The sequence below is a fragment of the Xenopus laevis genome, chromosome 5L (assembly GCF_017654675.1).
Source record: "Xenopus laevis strain J_2021 chromosome 5L, Xenopus_laevis_v10.1, whole genome shotgun sequence".
Taxonomy (NCBI): Eukaryota; Metazoa; Chordata; class Amphibia; order Anura; family Pipidae; genus Xenopus; species Xenopus laevis.
In genome coordinates, this window is record NC_054379.1 from 123348972 (window position 1) to 123372100 (window position 23129).

Consider the following 23129-nt stretch of genomic DNA (forward strand, 5'->3'; position numbering starts at 1 on the left):
TGGAAACTAAGGGTTACAAGGGAATATCCCATCTTTCTGACAAATTGCTGAAAAAATAAACATGACATTCATAAAGGAAAGCAACACATTGCTTAGGTACAATATTTGTACAAATTAAGGATGCACCGAATCAAGGATTTGGTTCGGGATTAGGCCAGGATTCAGCCTTTTTCAGCAGGATTCGGAATCGGCCGAATCCTTCTGCCCTGCCGAACCGAATCCGAATCCTAATTTAGGGGTGGGGAGGGAAATCGCGTGACTTTTCATCACAAAACAAGGAAGTAAAAATGTTTCCCCCTTCCCATCCCTAATTTGCATATGTAAATTAGGGTTCGGATTCGGTTCAGTATTCGGCCAAATCTTTCACAAAGGATTCGGGGGTTCGCCCGAATCCAAAATAGTGGATTCAGTGCATCCCTAGTACAAATACAGGTTTTACTCATGAATAAGGTGAAAATAATATTTGTTACACTTGTTTGTACTGTGCTGTTTGCAATAAAACCCTTCACGTAATTATCCTCAATATAAAAACATATAATAACAAGTTGATTTTCTATTCCAGGAAAATATCCATTTTGCCATTTTTCCTCCAATGAAAACAAAGATTCTAGTGATGTCTTGATATATATGAATGAGTAAGTCATTTACATGTTTCAAAGTAAACTCATCTAAATGAATGAATATTTGTGAATTATAATGTCTAAACCAGTTCATTTGTACCATTGCATTTTCCACAACTTAAAGGGGTTGTTCACCTCCCAAACACTTTTTTCACAGTTTCTTACATTGGTTGATACATTTCTCAGCAGCATCGGTAGAACATTAGCAAAAATTGTGCAAATTCTAACAGCTGCCTTTAATGAAACTCAGGGATTCTGCTCAGCAGGGCAAAAGATAAAATATGTTTCAACTAAATGTATCAATTTAGAACAGTTTATAGAATCGGTGGTCCCTCTCTAGAGCTGCTTCAGAAACCATTAGAAGGTGACAAATTAAACTTTAAGGGGGTTATTTGAATTTATCTCAATATTTTGTATAATTTTCAATCAAATCCGCTCAGGTTTTTTACGCTTATTTATTAAATTTTCCCGAAAATGTGCTTTTCCGATTTTCACAAATTTCTGAATTTTTCTGGAATTTTCACCCGAAAAGTCGGATTTTATTTTAAAAAATCACGAAAAAAAATCATTCCGAGTTTTGTAAACAACCCCTAAGCTTCAAGAATAAAAAAATTGTCACAAAAAGAAAATAGAAAGTAATTGAAAAAAGTCTTTATTTCTAATGAACTATCTGAAAACCGCTGAATTGAAAAAAGCATGGTGAACAACCCCTTTTAAAATCCTACAATCATACTTTATGTATATGGGACCGCTGGCCACAGAATAATTTGATGGATACATCACATATTGGTGGCCAAGCTATGGTGATAAAATTGTCAAAGTGTAGACAGTTCAGACAGTGTCCCCACCTACACACCCAGTAGGAAATTGTGACCCTGCATCAAAATGCAATTAATTAAGTGTTCAATTTTTATTTTTATCTTAGTGGTTTTAGAGATTTTTGAATCCATGAATGTTCTCGAATACCTCAATTGCCATGTTATTTATTAAAAGATTTGAATATAAAAAGTATGAATGAATACAAAGCTCAGTGATGCTCTAAAACTTTTTAAAACCAATAAAAAATCAAGTTTTTCAGACAATTACTAGTGAAAAAGATATCCAAAAGCCTCTAAAGGTCTAAATGGCAAAAAAAAAAATCCAATAGGATCAGTGCAGCTCCCATTGACTTCTATAGGACCGCGGCTGCTTTTACTTGCTGAAGTTTTGAGTTTTTCATGGTTTCTACATTTCTCAAATTTTTGGTGGTTTACAGAAATAAAAAAAACATGAATTGTAGGAGAGAAAAAAATTGATTCGTGAAAAAAATAGATATTCAACTGTTGGTAAATAGGCCTTTTAGGGTATAATAATCCAGATAATCCATACAATCCACTGTTTTCTGCTGTGAACTTTGGTCTGAACAAAAATGTTTTTGCACCAAATTTTGACATTAACCTTACTGGCGTTATTTGTTTTACTCCACTGCTGTCTACAGGGCCAAACACACACAATCTTTAATGAATGGAATAAAAATAAATATATCTTAGGCTTTATACACAGTCCAAAACATATATTTTGATTAGTCATTTCTTGGAGTCTCCCTGTTAACAACAAATCTTGGTGCAATTTGGACTTTAAATACATTTAAGGAAATAAGAAAGACAACAGCCTCATCAGGAAAGCAATAACATTCTTGATTATGTTATGATATGCTGCATAACACACAAATGTTGAAATAAACAATACAATTCAAAGTTAGGGATATATTCTCTTTTGTTTTTTAGGATGCAATCCAATAATGTCCTGGCAACTTGGATTATAGAGAAGAGTAAAATTCATAACCACAGCGGGGAATTACCTTTATTTACTCAGGGACTGCTCTCAGTTAGAAAGGTACAGTACTTTTTTTTTAATGAATAATGACAAAAGTTTAGATGGCCCCCTAATCACCAACATTTTCCTGGAACAGGGTAAGATGATCTACTGTACAATGTGCAGTGACACATTCAAAAAGTTTCAGCATATTCTATGATGATAGAGACCAAGGATTCTTATTCTATATAGAACCCAAATATATGTTTTACATTATACCCTTTAATAATGCAAAATTTCTTCCTTTAGTAACAACATCAAATATAATGTGCATTTTTAGGTTATGAACAGTGGCGGAACTACCGGGGGAGCAGGGGGTGCGAGCGGGCCAGGGCCCGCACCCCTTCACGGCCCCCCGGCAGCCTCTGCGCCACTGAAAATGCGGGCCATACGGAGGGTCACGCACCAGGGCCGCCCCCCTCTAGTTACGCTACTGGTTATGAAGCTGCTTCCTTTGCTTAAAGGACAAGGAAACCCCAGCAAAGAATGTGGGCCATCTGTTAGGAAGTATTAAAAAGAGGGTAGATGCCCTCTAAATATTTTCTAAATATGCTTCATTTCCCCAGCAGCATCAGAGCAATCCAACAGCTTTCTTACGGTTGGGTAACTTCAATTGCATGAATGTGAGCCCTCTGGAGTCAATCAAATAAATGCAGTGGCATCAAAATCCGAAGTATAGAACGGCACCAGTATATTGTTAAAAGGGCTATACCACCGTTTTAAAGATAAGATAAGATGGAACCTTTTGTTTCTGGGGATTCTTACCTCGAGGTTTCAAGCATTAATCTCCAAATTTTGCCAGAAATCTGTTCTGTGGCAGCCTTCCATGAAAAAGTGCCTTTGTAATGAAGACGATTAGTAAATGAAAGGGTGGTATTGCAACAAAATGATAATTATGGCTAATTATCAACTAATAATCTATAAGCCTATTTTTCTAATTTAACCAGAATAAGCTTTACGTGAATTCAGTAACAGAAATTACAAAAATGATAATTATGACTAATTATCAACTCATAATCTATAAGCCTATTTTTCCAATTTAACCATTATAATCTTTACATGAATTGAATCATAAAAATGACCAAAATGATAATTATGTCTCATTATCATTTTGGCATAACTATACACATAAATAAATTATGAGGGAATTCATCCTTTGCATTCAGAGTGTTTAACTGAAAAAGGCAACCTTTCCATGATATTTTAAGTTTTGTTTAAACATAATGCCATATGGAGTGCAGAACAATGCAGGAATAAACATTATCAGACAATGTAATGGCATATTATATTTAATTAAATGTAGGCGACAATGCATATTGGGAATGTTCAGAAATAATATAGCAAATTTTATTGATAGATAATAATCATATTTTCTCAGTTCCCATTAAACACCCTATTTTACCCATAGTTTGGCTACTCTGTTACATTTTCACTAAATGAGAACAACAAAAACATGATCCATTCTTAATAACAATATGCATGTTTATTTTCAAGCCTAAAATTATAGGGACAGCTGTTTTTTCTTTTCTTTTTTTCTTTCGGTTAGCTAGAACAGAATGCATTGGGAAAGAAATGGGCCCATTAAACCAGCAGTCTCTTGTCTATTGCTTTGTTATTTGAATTTTACCATCATTAAAGAACAGTTCTCCTAGGGGACCGTGCATCCCTAATCCACAGAAACAGACGGGATCTGCAGTTAGATTTGTGTAGATGAAAGCCACAAACAAACCAGGGGCTTCTAAGGAAAGAAAAATACACTTTGGCAACACTCGTTTGCTCAGTTTAGCAGATTAGAACATAGAGAATATGTCACCTGAATGTGTCGCTCAGGTACCACGAGGTGTTTACTCGAGTGCTCAGGCTGATTTACAGTTTAATTAACCATTTTACAGGATATGCAATTCCTCTCTAATTAAGCAATTTTATTTCATATTAAGTTCATTACCTAGGCACAAGAAAGAGTTTTGCAGTTGTGTTTGTTTCCTTTACAAACATCTCACAACTATACACTTTAAATAATAGTTATTATTCACCCCCAAAATAATCCATTTAAGGCAGGTACAAAACTTCTAGGCAATCACTTAAATTCTAAGGTCGCCTTATTGTGTAAATGACTGTCATCAGGGTAAAAGAGTACCTGTATTAAAGCCATATTTATTAATTTTATTGTATTGTGTTGCCTTTATAGATATTCCCATCTAAAGATCGTTCTAAAAGAATTCCATTATGCAAGACAAAATCATGACTGTGATCTTGTTACATAGTGCTGTAAATTAAGTTTCCTGGGGGTAAGGGCAGTAAGTCTCAACAGATTTGTTCCAATAAGCTCCACTAATCAGTGCAGGCAAAAAAACTGTTGGCAGTAGATTCTACAAAACCTGGTAAACCTTGCAACTATTGATGGGCGAATCTGCGCTGTTTCGCCTTGCCGAAAAATTCACAAATTTAACTCTAAATTCGTGAAATGGTGAAAAATTGATGCAGCTGATTTTTCGCCGGCGAGAGTTTCATCAATGAATTTGCTTGCAGCGAAACGTGAAAATCCACCTCAAATTTATTTTATAAATTTATTTGCCCATCACTACTTGAAACCCTGGAGCAAATATCTTTTTTTTAACACATTTTTAATATTCATACACATAAAAACAGGAAGTCTCAAAGTCTGTTTTTTGTGTGGATAGGTGGATAATAACTAAAATCCCTTTTTTCTAACTAAATACTCGATATTGCTTAAAGGGGTGGTTCACATTTGAGTTAACTTTTAGTATGTTATAGAATGGCCAAGCAACTTTTCAATTGGTCTTAATTATTTATTTTTTATAGGTTTTTTTAATTATTTGTCTTTTTCTTCTTTCCAGTTTTTAAATGGGGGTCACTGGCCCCATCTAAAATACAAATGCTCTGTAAGGCTCTGTTAGTGCTACTTTTCTTACTCATCTTTCTATTCAGGCCTCTCCTATTCATTTCCCAGTCTCTTATTCAAATCAATGCATGGTTGCTAAGGTAATTTGGACCTTAGCAACCACATTGCTGAAACTGCAAACTGGAGAGCTGCTGAATAAAAAGCTAAATAACTAAAAAAAAAACAAATAATAAAAAATTAAAACTATTTTGCAAATTGATTGATCTTTACATCATAATAAAAGTTAATTGAAAGGTGAACAACCCCTATGAACTTTTCTTGAATGTTAAAGGCATTATACAATGAGGAAAAGTGTTTATTACAAATGTGTAATGTTTGATGATAAGTAAAACTGGCCTGTTTTGCTTTGCCAAAAAAATTCACTAAACTGCAGCAAAATTTCACAAAATGCAGCAAGAAGTTAAAATGCATTGGGTCAACGGAAAGGCATCAATGGTTTTATGTGTTTTTTCAACCCCTAAAAAAGTGTTTTTAACGACTAAACAAAACACACAGAGAAATTCAAATAATGCCATTGTTGATTCTTACTTTTTTTTTCCTTAGCAAAATAAAAAGTTTTTTTTCCGGCAATACAAAAAAAATCCACAGTGGCTGTGCAAAAACATTTACTGCTAACAAAACTGAGAATTTTGCTGAAAAAGTGTTTCAGGTGAAAAAGTTCGCTCATCCCAAAATTGTTTCGTTAATTTAAACAGTGACAAAAAGTTTCATATTCAGTTAATAAAGTTTTTTATTAACATATAGGAATATAGAAGAATATATTAAATTCTGTGCTTTTCTGTCTAACTTCTTTGGCTTCTAGCTTTCAGTTTAACAGAAAATTAGCACTGATGAGTTAAATCACCAATAATGATTGATTACTGATATGTGATCCCTTATTAGGAAATCCATCATAGAGAAAGCTCCAAATTATGGCAAAGCCATCTTCCATAGAGTCCATTATAAGCAAATAATTCTAATTTTATAAAACAGGAGAGTTTGTTTACGTTTGCATGTCCAGTGGACAACTTGTGCTTTTCCCCTCAGTGTGTTGTGCCTATAACCACTTTAATTAAAGGTACATGTGTCCAAATGTTCTCCTTGCACTTGCCTATAGTCAGCACCGCTCAATCCTTCCTGCCTTCCATTCAGAGTTGGGCTCTGCCGCACTATTGACGCAGGGGCACCCTGGATATACCGGTGTCCGCTCCAGAGTTCCCTTTACCATGCGCGTCCCCAGAAAATTTTACAGGGTGGTGCAAAGTCATCAAGAAAAACCACTAGGTGCCAGGTTTGTAGGAAATCAAAGCCCATAAAGTCACTCACAACTTACATAATTGTATAACTATGAGGGCTATATGGCAAAAATTGAAAAAAGTCTATATGGCACAAGTTAAATAGTGGATTACAGATAACACCATTATGTTCTACAGATCTTATCTGCTGTGTAACCTGAGCCTTTTCTCCTTTGAATGGCTGCCCCCATGGCTACACAGCAGCTTATTTATATAAACAATAGTAGTGTTTCTGAAGCAAACACATCAGTTTTACTAGTGCAGAGCAACAGTGCATTATATTTATTACTTTAAAACAATTGAAATTTTGGATGTTACTGGTCCTTTAAACTCGAAGTGTTAAGTTCTAAACACATATCCTTTCTGCACTTCCATTGTTGTTATTCTTGGCTTTATATTGCATTAAACCTTGGCGCTAAGCGCTTTGTAAATTATACGGCCAGTAAAACCACAGGCTTGTTATGTCAGAGCGCACCATAAAGCATATACTGTGCACCATAAACTTTTATACTGTTTCCCACTTACTGTTTTATGAGTTCAGCCCTCACTACTTTCCAGCATGCGCTGCACTAGTTCACAGCACATTATCATAGATTAACTTTTTGGTACTCCTGATGAATGTGCTTTTAATGGCCTCTTGCCATTTTTCCTCTTAGCATTAATTTGCCTAAACTATTTAAAATAATCTTCCACGAGATCATCTTATGTAAATGCTTAGGCTTGGTTGTTCATTCAGTAGAAACACTTCCCTTATAATTTACAGTTAGCACACAAATCCTTATGAACACAACTGTTTAGTATTGTTAGGGCTTAAAGGAGAATTCAACCCTAATGTAAAAAAAGCCCTACCCTACATAGACCCCCCTCCCTCCTCCACCCAGCCTAAGGGCATGTTTATTAAGGGTTGAAGTTCAAAGTTAAAAAAACCTCGAACTTCGAATTCAAAAAGACCAACCGAATAGAGGTTGAAGGTTTTTGGGGGTCGAAGTGGTCCATATTCGGCCTACTTCAAATCGTACGATCGACTTTAATTCAAAGTAAAAACTTCGATCTCTCAAACTCCAGCAATTGGCTCCATACAGGTTCTAGGAGGTCCCCCATAGGCTAAAACAGCACTTCGGCAGCTTTCAGGTGGCGATTAGTCGAAGTCAAAGTTTTAAAGAGACAGTCCTCCTAGAACCTATATGGAGGCAATTGGTGGAGTTTGAGAGATCAAAGTTTTTTGGGGGAAAAACTTCTAATCGAAGTAGATCTAAGGTGCTATTCCTTCAATCGTATGATTCGAAGTAGGCCGAATATGGACCACTTCGACCCCCAAAAACCTTTGACCTCTATTCGGTTGGTCTTTTTGAATCGGAAGATCGAAGTTTTTTTAACTTTGACCCTTGATAAATGTGTCCTTCCATGATAAATTTTGATATTCGAATGTCTAAGTTTTTTTCAACTTCAAATCGAGGTTGGACTATTCGATGGTCGAAGTACCCAAAAATTACTTTACCTCGACTTTTGATAAATCTGCCCCTAAGTGTTACCCTGGGCAAATGCCTCTAATGTTTTACTTACCCCTCTGTGCAGTTTCGGGCATCGGATTTCACGGGCGCCATCTTCTTCTCTTCAGTAATCTTCGGGATGAGACTGGCGTGGCAGAGCATGCGCAGTTGGAGCAATTTTCGGTGTCATGACTAATGCAGTACTAAAGTAAAAACTTTGTAATAATTACAAAACAATATAACTATTTATGAATTAGATGAAAGTCAAGTGTAAGACTGGCCATATGGGGGATGACTTTGACGTAGTTGGCCATCTTAAATATATTGCAATATATGGACAAACAATCCCTGTTGAGTGCAGAGGACCTCTTATATAGAACAGAATCACATTATCACTCAGCCTGCTTGAGACTTACCTTTATTTAGAGGAAGAAGTGTAAGAAATGTCTGACAAATTGATTTTGCCTTTGCCCTTTGAAATAATGGACATAAACAATAATGTAAGAATTTATTGTGAATAAAATGCACTGAATCACATTCAATCTGTGCAAAGTATAATTACTAATTACTTGAAACAAGGTTCTTCTGGCACCAGTTTATCATTATTATTATTACCACCAACATATTGCAGAGTGCTGTACAATAGGGTGTTCGAACATATAGAGGAATATTTACCAAAATTCTAATTTGTGAAATTGTCAACCATGATTAAATCCACATTTTTTAAAAACTACAAATGTCTACTTTAAATCAGAATATAAAAACCACAAACAAATAAAACCATGGAAGGAATCTGAGTAAGAATCTGAAAAACCTTGAAATACTTTAGTAAAAATTTTGTGTGATAACAAATGAAATAAAATCCATGAAAACTAAAAGCACAAAGCAAAGAAAGATTTCACAATTTACAAAGGACAGCTCCCATTGAATTCTACATGACCTCGATGGAGATGTTTTGTACTGGTGGCCCATTTACTAAAGGTCGAATTTTAGTGGTATTAGAGCTTTTTTTTTTTTTAACTCTATTTTTCTAAAACCACAGATGCCATGAAAGTTATTAAAAGATCTGAATATAAAAAGCATGAATGAAAATAGTGCTGAACGATACCCCCAAAAATATGTATATCTCTAAAACCACTAAAAATTAGATTTTTTTTTTGGACAAAAAAAATCCAAAAAAAATCTAAAAGTCGGAATAGTTAAAAAAAATGTTCTAATAGGATCAGAGCAGCTCCCATTGATTTCTACTGGACCTCGATTGCTTTTACTTGGCAAAGTTTTATAATAAATATTGAATTTTTAGAGAGGTTTAGAGAAATAAAAGAAAACACATTTTTAGAGAAAAATACAATTTGTGAAAAAAAAGGAAACCCAAATATTAGAAAATAGGCCCCTTAGAGTTTTTCATGGTTTTTACACTTAGGGGCAGATTTATCAAGAGTCGAATTTCAAGTTCATGGGAGTTTGTAAAAACTCCAATAAACTCTCATGAACCCAAAATTCGAAAAAAAAGACCAATCTAAATTTTTCCAAAAAATCTTATTTTTCAAATTCGGTTAAATGGGATCGGCCCGGAAACGCGAATCGTATTCTAATCAAATTCGAATCAAATTCGATTCGAGTTTTTTCACCAAGAAAACTTTGACTTTCAGGATGTCTCCTAAAGCAGGTTCAAGGTGGCGAATAATCAAATTTTAGTTTTTAAAGGGCCAGTACATGATAGATTTCAACATTCGAATCTTTTTAAAAACTGTAATTGAATTTTAACTATTCCCTAGTCAAATGGGTGCAGCAGACTTGCACTCAGTATATCACATGCAATTATCGTTTTAAAGAGATACTGAAAGCAGAAATTCGTAACCTTGTCTTTCTACGCTATTTGAAATTTTGCCATTAAAGTATTTGCCAAATGTTTTGATATTTACCTATCTGATCCCCCAGCTTCCTCTTTAATTGGGCTGCCATAATTGTGCAGCAGTAGTCTGCATTAGAATGGCTGGCAAAACAGTCAAGTTTAGGAACTACAAGTAAATATGAAAAGAGCAGCCCTATCAGCGAAAAATTGTCCTTTAGGGGCCTATTTATAAAACCTTGACTATTTCTGGTCAAGATTTTAAAGGGGAAAACTCTAATTTTTAGAGGAAAAAACTAATTTGAATATTTAGAGATTTATTATACCCCAAAGTTGCCAAGAATCTGAATATACTACAGCTAAAACCTGTTGAGATCATGTAGAAGTCAACAGCAGATGCGCCAGAAGATGTTTCTTGACATTGTGATCTGTGATGGTTTTCGTATGATAATCCGAAAAAGTACGTGTTTTCGAGCATCAACTCAAACAAATCGATCGATTTGAGCGTCAAACTCGAATTTTTTTTACGTTTCAAGCTGATTTCTTGATAAATGAGTTAAATTTGTGGATGGGAGTTATGTCGACTTTGTTTTAGTAACAAAATTAGATACATTTGAGTTTAAATAAATCTATAAATTGAGGGGTTACTTACTAAAACTCGAAACGTATCTCATATTTTTATTAAACCAAGCTTGACCAAACTCCCTGCATTTAAAATTGAATACTGCACTTCTAAGCATAAATGAGCTCTTTAGAGTATAGATTACATGTACGGATATTAATATATTATATATTATCTAGCTCTACTAACATGTAAATCTATAAGACTATAACCTAATGAATTGTCTATATGAAAGCAGAAAGTATAGATTGGATAATGCTTGGGAATAGCAGAGCTCTCACAGCAGATAAGCTGAAGTAATCAGTATGTGGCAGCGTATGTTCTGTCAATTAAGGAACAAGCAATTCTTCTGATTTGCTATTGGCAGACCAATAGAGATAATGGGTTTGTTGGACAGAACTGATACAGGCCAGGGAAACAATGACAAGATAAATGTAAAAAATAGTCCATTATACCTTAACACAATTTCTATGATGATGATTTGCTTGAATGTTTTGTGTTGCTTAAGTTGAAAGGTTGGTGAGTGGCAATTCTACTGTAGAATGTTTGGCACTAGCATTATTCTCATGTTAATATTTCATTTACACTTTCATTGCTGCCTACTCTTTTTATTTAATACTGGTGCACATTCTATTCCTGCTAAAATAAAACAAATTTATACAGTGGCCTAGTTTAAATTCCACCAAATCCTTAGTCTTCTTATGAAATAATCAGACATTAAGGGGCAGATTTATCAAGGGTCGAAGGTAAAAATACTTAGAAATCCGACCATTGAATTGAATTACTTCGACTTCGAATATCGAATATGGCCCTTTGCGAATGAAGGATTTCACTGATTGATCAAACGATTTTCCTTCTACTTCAAAAAAGTTACAAAACTGCTCTAGAAGGTCCCCATAGGCTAACATAGCACTTCGGCAGGTTTAATTTGGCGAAGTATTGAAGTCGAAGTTTTTTTAAAGAGACAGTACTTCGATTATCGAATGGTCGAATATTCGAACTATTGTACTTCGAATCGAATTCGAAGTCAAAATCGTGGTATCCTAATTGATGGTCGAAGTATCCAAAAAATACTTTGAATTTCAAATTTCTTTACTTCGAAAATTCCCTCTAATTCACTTCCACCCTTGATAAATCTGCCCCTAAGGGTCAGATTTATTAAGTAGTGAATAGTAAATTAGAATTAGAATTTCAAGCGTCAAAATTCACACATTTGAATTTTAATCCTGCTATTAGAATGAAAATTTGAATGTGAGATATATCACACCTCGACCATGGAAACAATCCTGATTTGAATATTTGTCACCTAAAACCTTGCCGAGTTCATGAACAAGTCAATGGCAGAGGTCCGTTGAGCCATTTGGATATGTTAATAGCCTTCCTGACATTCGAGGTATGAATTGAATTTGATTCGAAGTTTCGGGTTGGAACCATTTGATCGAATATAACATATTCAAATTTTTTCTTAAATAACCTCCCAGTTGAATTGTGAGTATATTCCAGTTAAAAAAATCCACATGAATTTTAAGTTCTACCTTTGATAAATGGGACTCCCTGCGCGTATATTTCAACAGAAATTTCTGTAAATTACATTACAGAGTATATGATCCAGTTAGAAGGGACAATATGCGGATTACAGTTTTAAAAAGATGTTCTTATCGCTGTAGAGAATACCTGGAACATTTTACTTTTAACTTGTTATGACAAGATAAGATAAAATGAAATCCTCCACAAATAAGGGACTATAAGATAGGGTAACATAACATGACCATAATCTTGCATTCCACAGCACAGCAATCTTAGGGGCAGCCTCATACATTGTATACAAATTGCACTAGGGGATGAATGGTCCCAGCTGACGTCTGTAGTGTGACTGAAACATACTTACATCTTAAACAGTCACACACAATCAGAAGTCTAGAAACACAGTGTGGCAAAGAACTTGTAACACAATTATTGAACTTTTGAATGACATGCAATCACCTCTTCTTAATATTGTATGAAAATGTATGAACAACCAGAACAAAAAAATAATTAGTGTTTTTGTTGTTTTTGTTTATCCCACTGTAAAAATATGAACACATTTTTACTTAGGTGAACTTTGAACCCATGTCTTCTTCAGCTGTAGTGTAATGACCCAACATGGGGAGGCTGATTTATTCATTTTCTATGTCAGATTCTTTTGAATAAACTCTTTATGTAGTTTTTTTTTTCCCCTTTGGGGTGCTTTTGTTTTCTCTATTTAACAAAAATATCAAGCCTATATAATATTTAACAAAAAACATTGTTCTATTAATTTGTACAAATCTGAATCAAAGACTGCTGAAAATACACTATTGAAGTTAGTTTGGTCCAAAGAGGCAGAACCAAATGGTGAATCACATTTTGAAGACTAGGGAAACCCCTGTCCAGTAGAAAAACTCCCAGGGAACCTAGAATTCTATGTGTTCTTTATATTTTGAGTTGGTCCCTAAACTCAGTAACAGACAGAAGCACAGAGCATGTGCAGTGAATCAGCAGAAAAGAAGATGTGGAGCTACTGGGGCATCTTTGAAGACACAGATCTTTACTGCTAGAGGGCTGTGATTGCCTTGGGCTGGTACAGAAGCCTAAACACAATGTATAACATTTCAAACCTACTTCTTCGGTTAAGCTTTAGTTCTCCTTTAAGGGGACTTTCAGTTGTAGGGAATCCTAACTATATTCACATCCCTAATAATTGATAAGGCTTTTCCAATTTTACTCAAGACATTGCATACGTTCTGCAGTCTCCAATAAATAAATCTGTTTTTCTTAAATTGAGCAATCTCGTGTCCCACGGCAGACCTGTATTATATAGAGAATACAACATACTTAACAATATATCCTGCTTAAGTGTACAACTAAAATACTCCTCTCTTTTAATAATGAGCTTCTAACTCATCCCTTAATATCTCCTCTGTCTCTCAAATGTGAAATTAATGTCACGTGTAGTGTGTTTCGTCCAACACCGTCTCTTGATAAAATTGTCTTCTAGTAAATGGGAACGCTGGTGGCTGTGGCCAATACACAGATTTTTATTGGTAAAATAAGTGCAAGAATATTATATCTGGCAGCTTTCACACTGACATTTCTAGGACACAACATTCAGCATTTTGTTGCTGCCATTTTTATCTGAATTTACTGTTGAGGTTAAATAAAATGTATTTCATTGTTTCGAACATCATGGACATCCAGCACAAGGATCTTCTGCATAACCTTATTCAGCTCTTATAGCTAAGACTTCTCCAAAGTTTCTAGCTAACCCCTGCCTCTTCTTGTAATTTATTTTATTAACTGAACAAATCATTTACAAATCAGTTATTATGTATGTATGTATGATATTCTGTATGTTCTTTGTATAAACCCATTTATTGTTCAGTGCTGCGGAAAATGTTGGCGCTCTAATAATTTTATTGCATTAGATTATATAAATAGGGCTACATGTCTGGATGACAGTGCAATATACAGTTGTGATCATGCTCCCTGCTCCTAATGTGAAGTTAAAGCATTTTCCTGTCCAACACTTTGCAAGAAACAGTGAAATTATTACATTTGCCAAATAATTTTGCCCATCTTTGTTTTCAGAATAAAGATGGGGTTTATCTGCAAGCACATCATCCAGAATACATGGTCAAACTCTTTGTTTATTAGGTGTTTGCTATTTGTATGATTATGCCCTTGGTACGTGGTATTGTCCGCTGGTATTTTTCAATTGTGTCTGAACATGGCTGTCATTTGGTTGCATGGAATTTTGTCCCTCAAAATTCCCATTTTAGTAAATGACATGCTGCCTAGGTATACTTAGGTGCTTTGATGCAGCTGAAAAAAAAAACACCAACAGATAATGCAACCCATGTACAATAGATAGTATTTCAGTAACTCGTATTGCTCTATAAAATGTTGTATCATTCCCAGACTAGGCCTTCAGACTTTCCATAGCTGCACCTTAGTCAAACATACAGCTATCCAAGTGAGCTAAAACTTCCAGCATCGCCAACAGCCTTCAGTACATTGTGTATTCTGGATTGTGTAGTTTAACTACAACAGTTAGTTGTATTTTGGACAGTCCTGATATTCAGCATTCTTGTCACATGACCTTCCAAGAAAAGAGGCCTGGGAGGTCTATGGTTTCTTCATGGTTCTTCAGGATATACCTGCCCCACACAGTAGGCAGCCTCCCCAGCTTTCATCTACCTAAACACAGCTTTGTCTGCTCTGTATTACCAGTTTATTGAATATACCAGCATGCAACACATTTTTAAAACCATAATTTATGTGCCTCCAAGAATGATTTTTTTTGGCCTCAAAATAAATGGCTATCATTAAACACACATTTTACTAAACTAGCAAAGACCAACATTACGAGATGAGCATTTGTCAATGTTTTGTGCATTTTAAAAGAATTCCCCCCTAAAATCCATATGAAAGGCAAACTGAGAGATTTGCTGATCAAAGCACAGAAATGTCATACTTTGCAATATTTGGCTAGCGGCCTTGTCTTATGTGGGACTCTCATCCATCCTCTCCACATGCTGGCCTAGTAAAACTGACATTGATTTAATGATCTTTTTCTGGGAAACAACATGCTTAGAGTGTAATTTATAGACTGCAGCAACTTATGGTCCATTGAGCCTGTCATTCTAGCACATATTGGTTACTATATAGGAACGAGGATGTGCATTGACATGTATTACATGACAAGTAAATAAGCCTTTCATATAAACTCAGTGGAATATATTGCCAAAAAGAGAGAGTTCTTGCTCTGACATGCTACTTAATAGATTGAACAGCCTCTCTTCTGCTTCATTTGATCTTTCTTTGATTTAAAAGTCACCAATACAGTTTAGAATTCATTAACATGTTTAGGACGATTGACATTTGCATCCACTTAATTACAATCTATTTATTATAGCATCCTCTTATTATATTTATATAAATTAATTATCCTATATACAAAAGAGGACTTATCCCCCTATCCCGTTGCACTGTAGAAAATTAGACACAATATATTACAATAAAAAGCAATATTTATTAATAACCATGCTAGTGAAAACAAATTAAAACATATTTAAAAACCAACAGCGCTGCTGGAAACAAAAAACGGGGAATACCCTGATGTTAATTAGTGATCACTATTTTCCATGCTGGTTGAAAAACCTTGCGTAGGTAAAAAATGTGGTTGGAGCAGTATAGATGGTTTAGTAAAACGTGTTAGATGTGAACTCCCGGCAAAGATAAAGCATTACTTTTCTGCATTAGTGTGAGTTAGTTTCAGACCACATTAAGGGCATACGTGCCAAAATGTCCCTTCTTCTCTGTATAAGAAGTATATCCCAAACAGGGTAGGGGCTGGCTCCCCTTGCAAGTCCCTCAGCGGAAGCCCCTTGAGCCGAGGTTAAGTGCAGGGTAAGTAAGGAGTTAGCTGTAGCAAACGCTGGATCCAATGTAGTAGCCTAAAGGCTATATATGCAGAACCCCAGTTCAGTATGCCAGCAAAAGGTTTCCTATACTTGCCCTTGTATGGATATCGTCCGTGGTGTGGAACGCTCACAAATATCCGTCAGATCATCCCCGGGATAAAAACTGCATCCAATCCGCAAGGGAAAAACACCGCCTTGAGCCCAGCAGCGCCGAACTGCTTACCTAAGCAAGGTTTTTCAACCAGCATGGAAAATAGTGATCACTAATTAACATCAGGGTATTCCCCGTTTTTTGTTTCCAGCAGCGCTGTTGGTTTTTAAATATGTTTTAATTTGTTTTCACTAGCATGGTTATTAATAAATATTGCTTTTTATTGTAATATATTGTGTCTAATTTTCTACAGTGCAACGGGATAGGGGGATAAGTCCTCTTCTGTATATAGGATAATTGCTTTAAATGTGGTGGACACCCCTCCCCCCTTGCACTGACACTTAATTGAATGCTGGCGCAATTGTGGATGTCCGCTTCTTTTAACCCAGTGTTCTAATTTATATAAATTAAACAAATTGTCATAAATACGTGTTAAAGTGACCGATTATATTTTCACTAAGCATGTATGCTCACATGAGCAAAGGTAGGCTGATAAAAGGATGAACTAGTGTGGCAGATTCCTCTAGGCTAGTCCCATGTGTTCCCACATCCATGCATAATGCTTGTGCTGCTGAGTGCTTCTAAGGAGTGCAGTTCAGAAACCCTATAAATGAATGATTTACTTTAATGAACAACCATATTAGCTAGGACAAGGCCTGGCTTCAAGCCTCAAATAATTATAAATCAATTGAAGAATGGTGGTTTATTATTATTTAAAAAGCATATTCATCAATACCTTATAATTTGTAGCAATAAACGGATACTGATCACTATAAACTGACACTGGGATAGCCATTTAGATAATTATGATATTGGTGTGTGTATATACAGTCATCTGCTGCATTAATTAATTTGTGAACTTATCTGCCTTGTTTGGGTGACATATTACAATTAAATCAGGCCTTTAATGCATTGGTTTGGGCTGAAATAGGCAGTATTTGAAGAAAATGCAGATGAAGAAATATAACATAGCACACATTTACAATTAAAATGTGCCAAAATAGTTGTCTTCTATAATCATCCTGCCAACAGAAGCAGAGGGCGGATCTTGTGTTGTGATTGACAACGGAGATGGCTCCTATGTTGTGATTGACTTTGAAGGTAGCGCTCATTGGAGCATATCAGTTCAGCCATGGCAGCAAGCAGCTGCATTGTGTCAATTACAACACAAAAACCACCTGCTTTTCTTTTCTAATGGCAGTATCATTTATACCAGCAGAACATTTTCAACACAAAACTGTATATAATAGAAAAAAACAAAAGACGAAAGTTGTGTTTTTCTAATGTGTATTACATATTTACTTTATGTTAGTGTCAGAGTTGCTGAATTGGAGGGCAGAATATGCTAAAGAAGAAGAAAGTAAAGTAATAGGGTACTTTATAGTATTCAGTATGTAGAGATTCTAATGACAACATACAAATTGCACAAAGTACATAAATATCAAGTCCTCAGTACTGTGCAGGCGATTTCTCTGCTCTTTTTTTGGCAGCCGTTAAACATATCCTTAATAGAATTCATATGGAACCTCAAATAATGACAATGTTTGGAGGCTGGCCAGCTAGTAAGTAATTTAAACATCACAGGAAATTAAATTTTAGATTTCGATTTTGCGCAAAGTTTTTTTGTAATGAAAATGTCACACATAAATTATGAAGTCTGATTATGTTCCTTTTTTTCTGACTTTTTAATAAAATAATAGAGGTACTTGACAGTCAAGAACAAATGCATATTTTATGTGAATAGAATTACGTTCACCTAACCTCCTTTGGAAATAATAGAACAGATGTTATTTCTGCTATATCAGTTATCAGCTGCTCTGTTTAACAGCATCAAACACAGGAATTTATTAAAAATCTACCAAGGTTACTGCCATTTAAACATACAGTACCATTGATTCATTTCCACAGTTTAACTTTCTTTTCCATAGTCTACTTTTTAAGCATTCATTTTGAGTTCTACCCAACCTCTTTCTTGTTTTCAATAATCTGGTCTAACATAATGCACTTTTGCTTTACCCATTACCCTCTTTTACCTTCCCAATGTTGGGAATGGGAATAACTGGACATCTATATTTTATATACAGGTATGGGATCCATTATCTGGAAAACCTATTATCCAGAAGGCTCCACATTACGAGAGACCCATCTTCCATAGGTTCCATTTTAATCAAATAATTCTAATTTTTAAAATTGCTTTCCTTTTTCTCTGTAATAATAACAGTACCTTTTACTCAATCCAAACTAAAATATAATTTTTGGTAATCTTTGGAATGAGACTGGCGAAGCGGTGTATGCACAGTTGGAACAATTTTCAGTTTCACAACTGTTTTGCGCATGTGCCGAAACTCGCTAAAATTGCCGAAGTGCTGGTCTCATTCCAAAGATTACTGAAGTGGCTAAAGATGGCGCTAGTGAACTCCGCTGGACAGAATCTGCATGGAGGGGTAAGTAAAGAGTTAGGGGCATTTGCCCAGGGGGCATCTAGGCTAGGGGGAGGGAGACTTTGTAGGGTAGGGGGTAGGGTTTTTTTTATTAAGGGTTTGTTTTTGCTTAAAGAAACAGGCAATTTTAACTGTCCAAAATACCTTTTGCATTTATTTATTTCATAGTATTTATTTATATAGCCCCCCCCCCCTTCCTGGCTTGACAAATTGTATGAGTTCTTCTCCACTGGCTGAAAATACCAACTCAAAAGAACAAACAGATTTTTTTATATTCAATTTTGAAATCTGACATGGGGCTAGACATTTTGTCAATTTCCCAGCTGCCCCTGGTCATGTGACTTGTGCCTGCACTTTAGGAGAGAAATGCTTTCTGGCAGGCTGCTGTTTTTCCTTCTCAATATAACTGAATGTGTCTCAGTGAGACATGGGTTTTTACTATTGAGTGTTGTTCTTAGATCTACCAGGCAGCTGTTATCTTGTGTTAGGGAGCTGCTATCTGGTTACCTTCCCATTGTTCTTTTGTTTGGCTGCTGGGGGGGGAGTGATATCACTCCAACTTGCAGTACAGCAGTAAAGTGTGATTGAAGTTTATCAGAGCACAAGTCACATGACTTGGGGCAGCTGGGAAATTGACAAAATGTTTAGCCCCATGTCAGATTTCAAAATTGAATATAAAAAAATCTGTTTGCTCTTTTGAGAAATTGATTTCAGTGCAGAATTCTGCTGGAGCAGCACTATTAACTGATTCATTTTAAAATTGTTTCCCACGACAGTATCCCTTTAACATTAGCTTGTCGATCTTCTGCAAGCCGGCTAAAATTCCAGTTATGTCGCTTTAAATGCAAAAACACATTTAATTTTAAAAATGTGTTGATTAATTTCACTTTACAATTCAGTTACGTTCGTTTTGTGTTGATATAAAGCATTGAGAAAGTTTTCCATTTTCCCCTTTATTTTGCTTACATTGATTGCATAGCATCATTTAAGCCTCAAAGAGTCTCAACAATGCTTTTCATCCGACTCTAGAAACCACATGAGAAATTATGAATGCAGTTTTATGAAAAACAATGTATATATTTCATTGCTGTCTGACAGCCTGTTCAGCTCCAGTTCATAATCTTGTCAGCATTGTGCCATTAATTGTCCGCTGAGTGGTCGAATTTGGGAGCTGCGTGAAATACTTACATTTCCCAACTAAATCACCCTACGGGAAATACAAATGTTGCAGAGCCTGAGCAAGTTTTGTTGTTATTTATAATGTACCCTCTTAACAATTATCACTGAATTACTGAAATTGCTTTCAAATAGGTGAGTGAGGTTATGTCTGTGGGTTTATATTGCCATGTTATTTGAATTTCTCCGCCCATTGGTAAATGATTTAAATGGCCTTGACCTCAGTCTGACTGCACGGATTAATGTGGGATAATGATTGCTGAGGCTATCATTGCAGCAGGCATCATTAATTATCCTTATTGATTGTAGCTTTCAAAGATAAAGCATTATGCTGACTGGAATATACCCTTTTCCTGCAAGGTCAAGGCAAAATAAGAAGGCTAAATAACTGCATTAAAAAACCAACAGGATAAAAGTACCCTTTAGGACAATTGTGCAATTAATGTTCAATTAGCATTTTATTAGCATGTACAACGGATCATATTTACAAAAAAATGCACCCCCTCCCCTACATTTAGGGGCAGATTTATCAAGGGTCGAATTTCGAGGGTTAAAAAACCCTCAATTTCGAACCTCAAAGTATATTCCTCTGAATTCGAATATCGAATTCGAAGAATTTTAGCGCAAAACATTAGATCGAACGATCGAACGATTTTAAGCAATCGATCGAATGATTTTTATTCGATCAACTTAGAAAAGTGCTCTGGAAGGTGTACTTCGGTAGCTTTAATATAGCGAAGTATGAAGTCGAAGTTTTTTTAAAAGAGACAGTACTTCGATTATCGAATGGTCGAATAGTCGAACGATTTTTATTTCGAATCGTTTGAATCATTCAATTCGATCGAATTCGATCAAATTTGACCAATTCGATGGTCAAAGTACCCAAAAAAATACTTCGAAAATTCGAATATTTTTTCATTTGAACTATTCACTCAAGGTTAGTAAATCTGCCCCTTAGATAAATATTTAGAACTAGGTGTGAGGTAGGCAGTGATTTATACCAATACCTTTAGGAAGAAATGATAACAAAGATTATGAAAAAAAAACTGTATTGTTTGGAAAGGTTTCATTAATATATCTCAATTCAAAATGCATAGATGTATTGAAGAGAGACTTTCATTACAACTAAGAAAAGTATTAGACCTCTTTTGTTCAAGCAGACTTAGGGATATATTTATCAAAAAGTGAAGTTAGAGATCGCCACAGTCCTCTAGAGTGAAATTCCGCCACTCTCCATTCATTTCTATGGGATTTTGAAAGGCGTATTTATCAAAGGATGAACTTTCACCCATTGATACACACTCATACTCAAAATCCCATAGAAATGAATGGAGAGTGGCGGAATTCCACTCTAGAGGACTGTGGCGATCTCTAACTTCACTTTTTGATAAATATACTTTTTAATGATATACTAGGAGCTGCATTCTACAGAACCTCCCCCCGGCAGCTTTCAACTTTTGCTGTCATATGGTTTGTAAAATCCAATAAGTTAATAATGAAACATCTGTATCACAACAATGTAGATCTTCATTTTAACTTAGGATGAAAGCGGTCCATCTACCTATTTCTGTAAATATCAGGAAAATCATAAGCAAAAATGTCATAATGCAGCACCTTACCCCTTACAAAAGATGGATATTTAATATTCATAGCCGTTGGTTCTTTACTTTGGTTAAATAATGAATCTTAACCTAGTGAACAGCAGCTGGGGAGACATGCTGTATATATATATATAAGAATGTAGAAAGCACTCTTCCAGGTTGAAAGAGGAAATCATATGGGTTTCTCTTAAGAGTTTGAACTGAGCAGTTTGATACCCCAATGCCTGCGATGGTTATAATCAAAGACAGTACAGGTATGGGACCTGATATCCAGAATGCTCAGAACCCGGGGTTTTACAGATAATGGATCTTTCTGTAATTTGGAACTCCATGCCTTAAGTCTACTAAAAATATTTAATCATTAAATAAAAGATACGATTGTTTTGCTTCCAATACAAGTACAAGTACTGTTTTATTATTACAGCGAAAAAGGAAATAATTTTTAAATATTTGGATTATTTGGAAAAAATGGAGTCTATGGGAGATGGCCTTCCCGTAATTCGTACCTTTCTGTGTAATGGGTTTTCGGGTAATGGATCCCATACCTGTACAGACAATATTATTTACTTTTATACTTATATTTAATATTACAAAATAAAGAGTTCTTTTGCGATGTTACGTGTGTGAAACTGAGTAACGTGCTTCTGTGATGTAACTAGCTCAACCAGAATCATATTCTGGTCATTGTAACCCCATTTCTAAATGACGCTGCATTGGAATCATGTCCTGTGAATCCCAGGAGTAGGATCTCACACACACAAGGGGGAGATGGGTAGTTCAATAAAAGTAAATTAAATCTTAACTTTGCATTTAGATATGCTAATAAAATAAAGAAAAGTTTGAATTTGAATTTAATTCACTTAATAAATTTTTCAAGCTTTTTTTGCCTCCTCTTCCAGCAGAGGAGTGGATAAACTGACACCTTCCATGCTCCACTTAGTACAAGGTGTTTATGATATGTCTATGGAAGCCAATTCATGATCACCACTAATCAAATTGCATTTGTTATTAAAAAAAATCCTTAACATAGTATCATATATGCAAATACCAATCTCAGAAATATAGGCTGCTCCAGATGATACTTTATGGCTTAGTTTGTCTATATTTATAACTTGCAGCCGGCGATGAAGCATTTCCTCTTGATCAGTATCAAAACAATAGGTGTCAAGCAAACGCCTTTTTTTTCCATAATGCAGTCTGGAGAAAAAAAAATCGGATGCGAATGCAGCTTGATTAAAAATGAAGAACAGTGAGCCATCATTTCAAAGACTTCCTGCCCAAGCACATTAATATATTCTGCTTGATAAATGCTAAAAGTAGGAAGATAATTGTCCAAATAAATAATAGGTATTTCAGTGAAAAAATGTGCTTTCAGTCTTCCGTAATCACCATAAGATAAACTTCCGTAACTGTGCAAATGTTGAAATTCATAATCTCGAGTTGCTGCGCCACCCACCAAGGACACGGAAATGCAGTGTCTGATTTAATCATTCTCAACTTCTTCGGCTGGTTCTTATTTTCTCCCAATCATTGCTTTATGTAACTTTTTTTTTTCTGAAAAGCCGCAGATCAAGAGATTTGAGGAATAGCTTTAGAAAAAGAGGTCCGTTTGTTTTTTATTGCGGCCATCTAATGATTGCTGGCCCTTTAAAGCGGTTATACCTATTATTATAATTAGACAAGG

At 35.3% G+C, this 23129-nt stretch overlaps 1 protein-coding gene across 2 annotated transcripts in view; it reads left to right on the forward strand.

Annotated features, from left to right (window-relative positions):
• Positions 1–23129, forward strand: part of LOC108717037 — a 114564-nt gene that overhangs the window by 38453 nt on the left and 52982 nt on the right. For both annotated transcript variants that reach the window (XM_018263761.2, XM_018263758.2), the window contains 2 exons: positions 563–635; positions 2387–2495. In XM_018263761.2, coding sequence (XP_018119250.1) covers positions 628–635; positions 2387–2495 — 117 coding nt within the window. In that variant the 5' untranslated portion in view covers positions 563–627. The remainder of the gene's footprint in view (positions 1–562; positions 636–2386; positions 2496–23129) is intronic.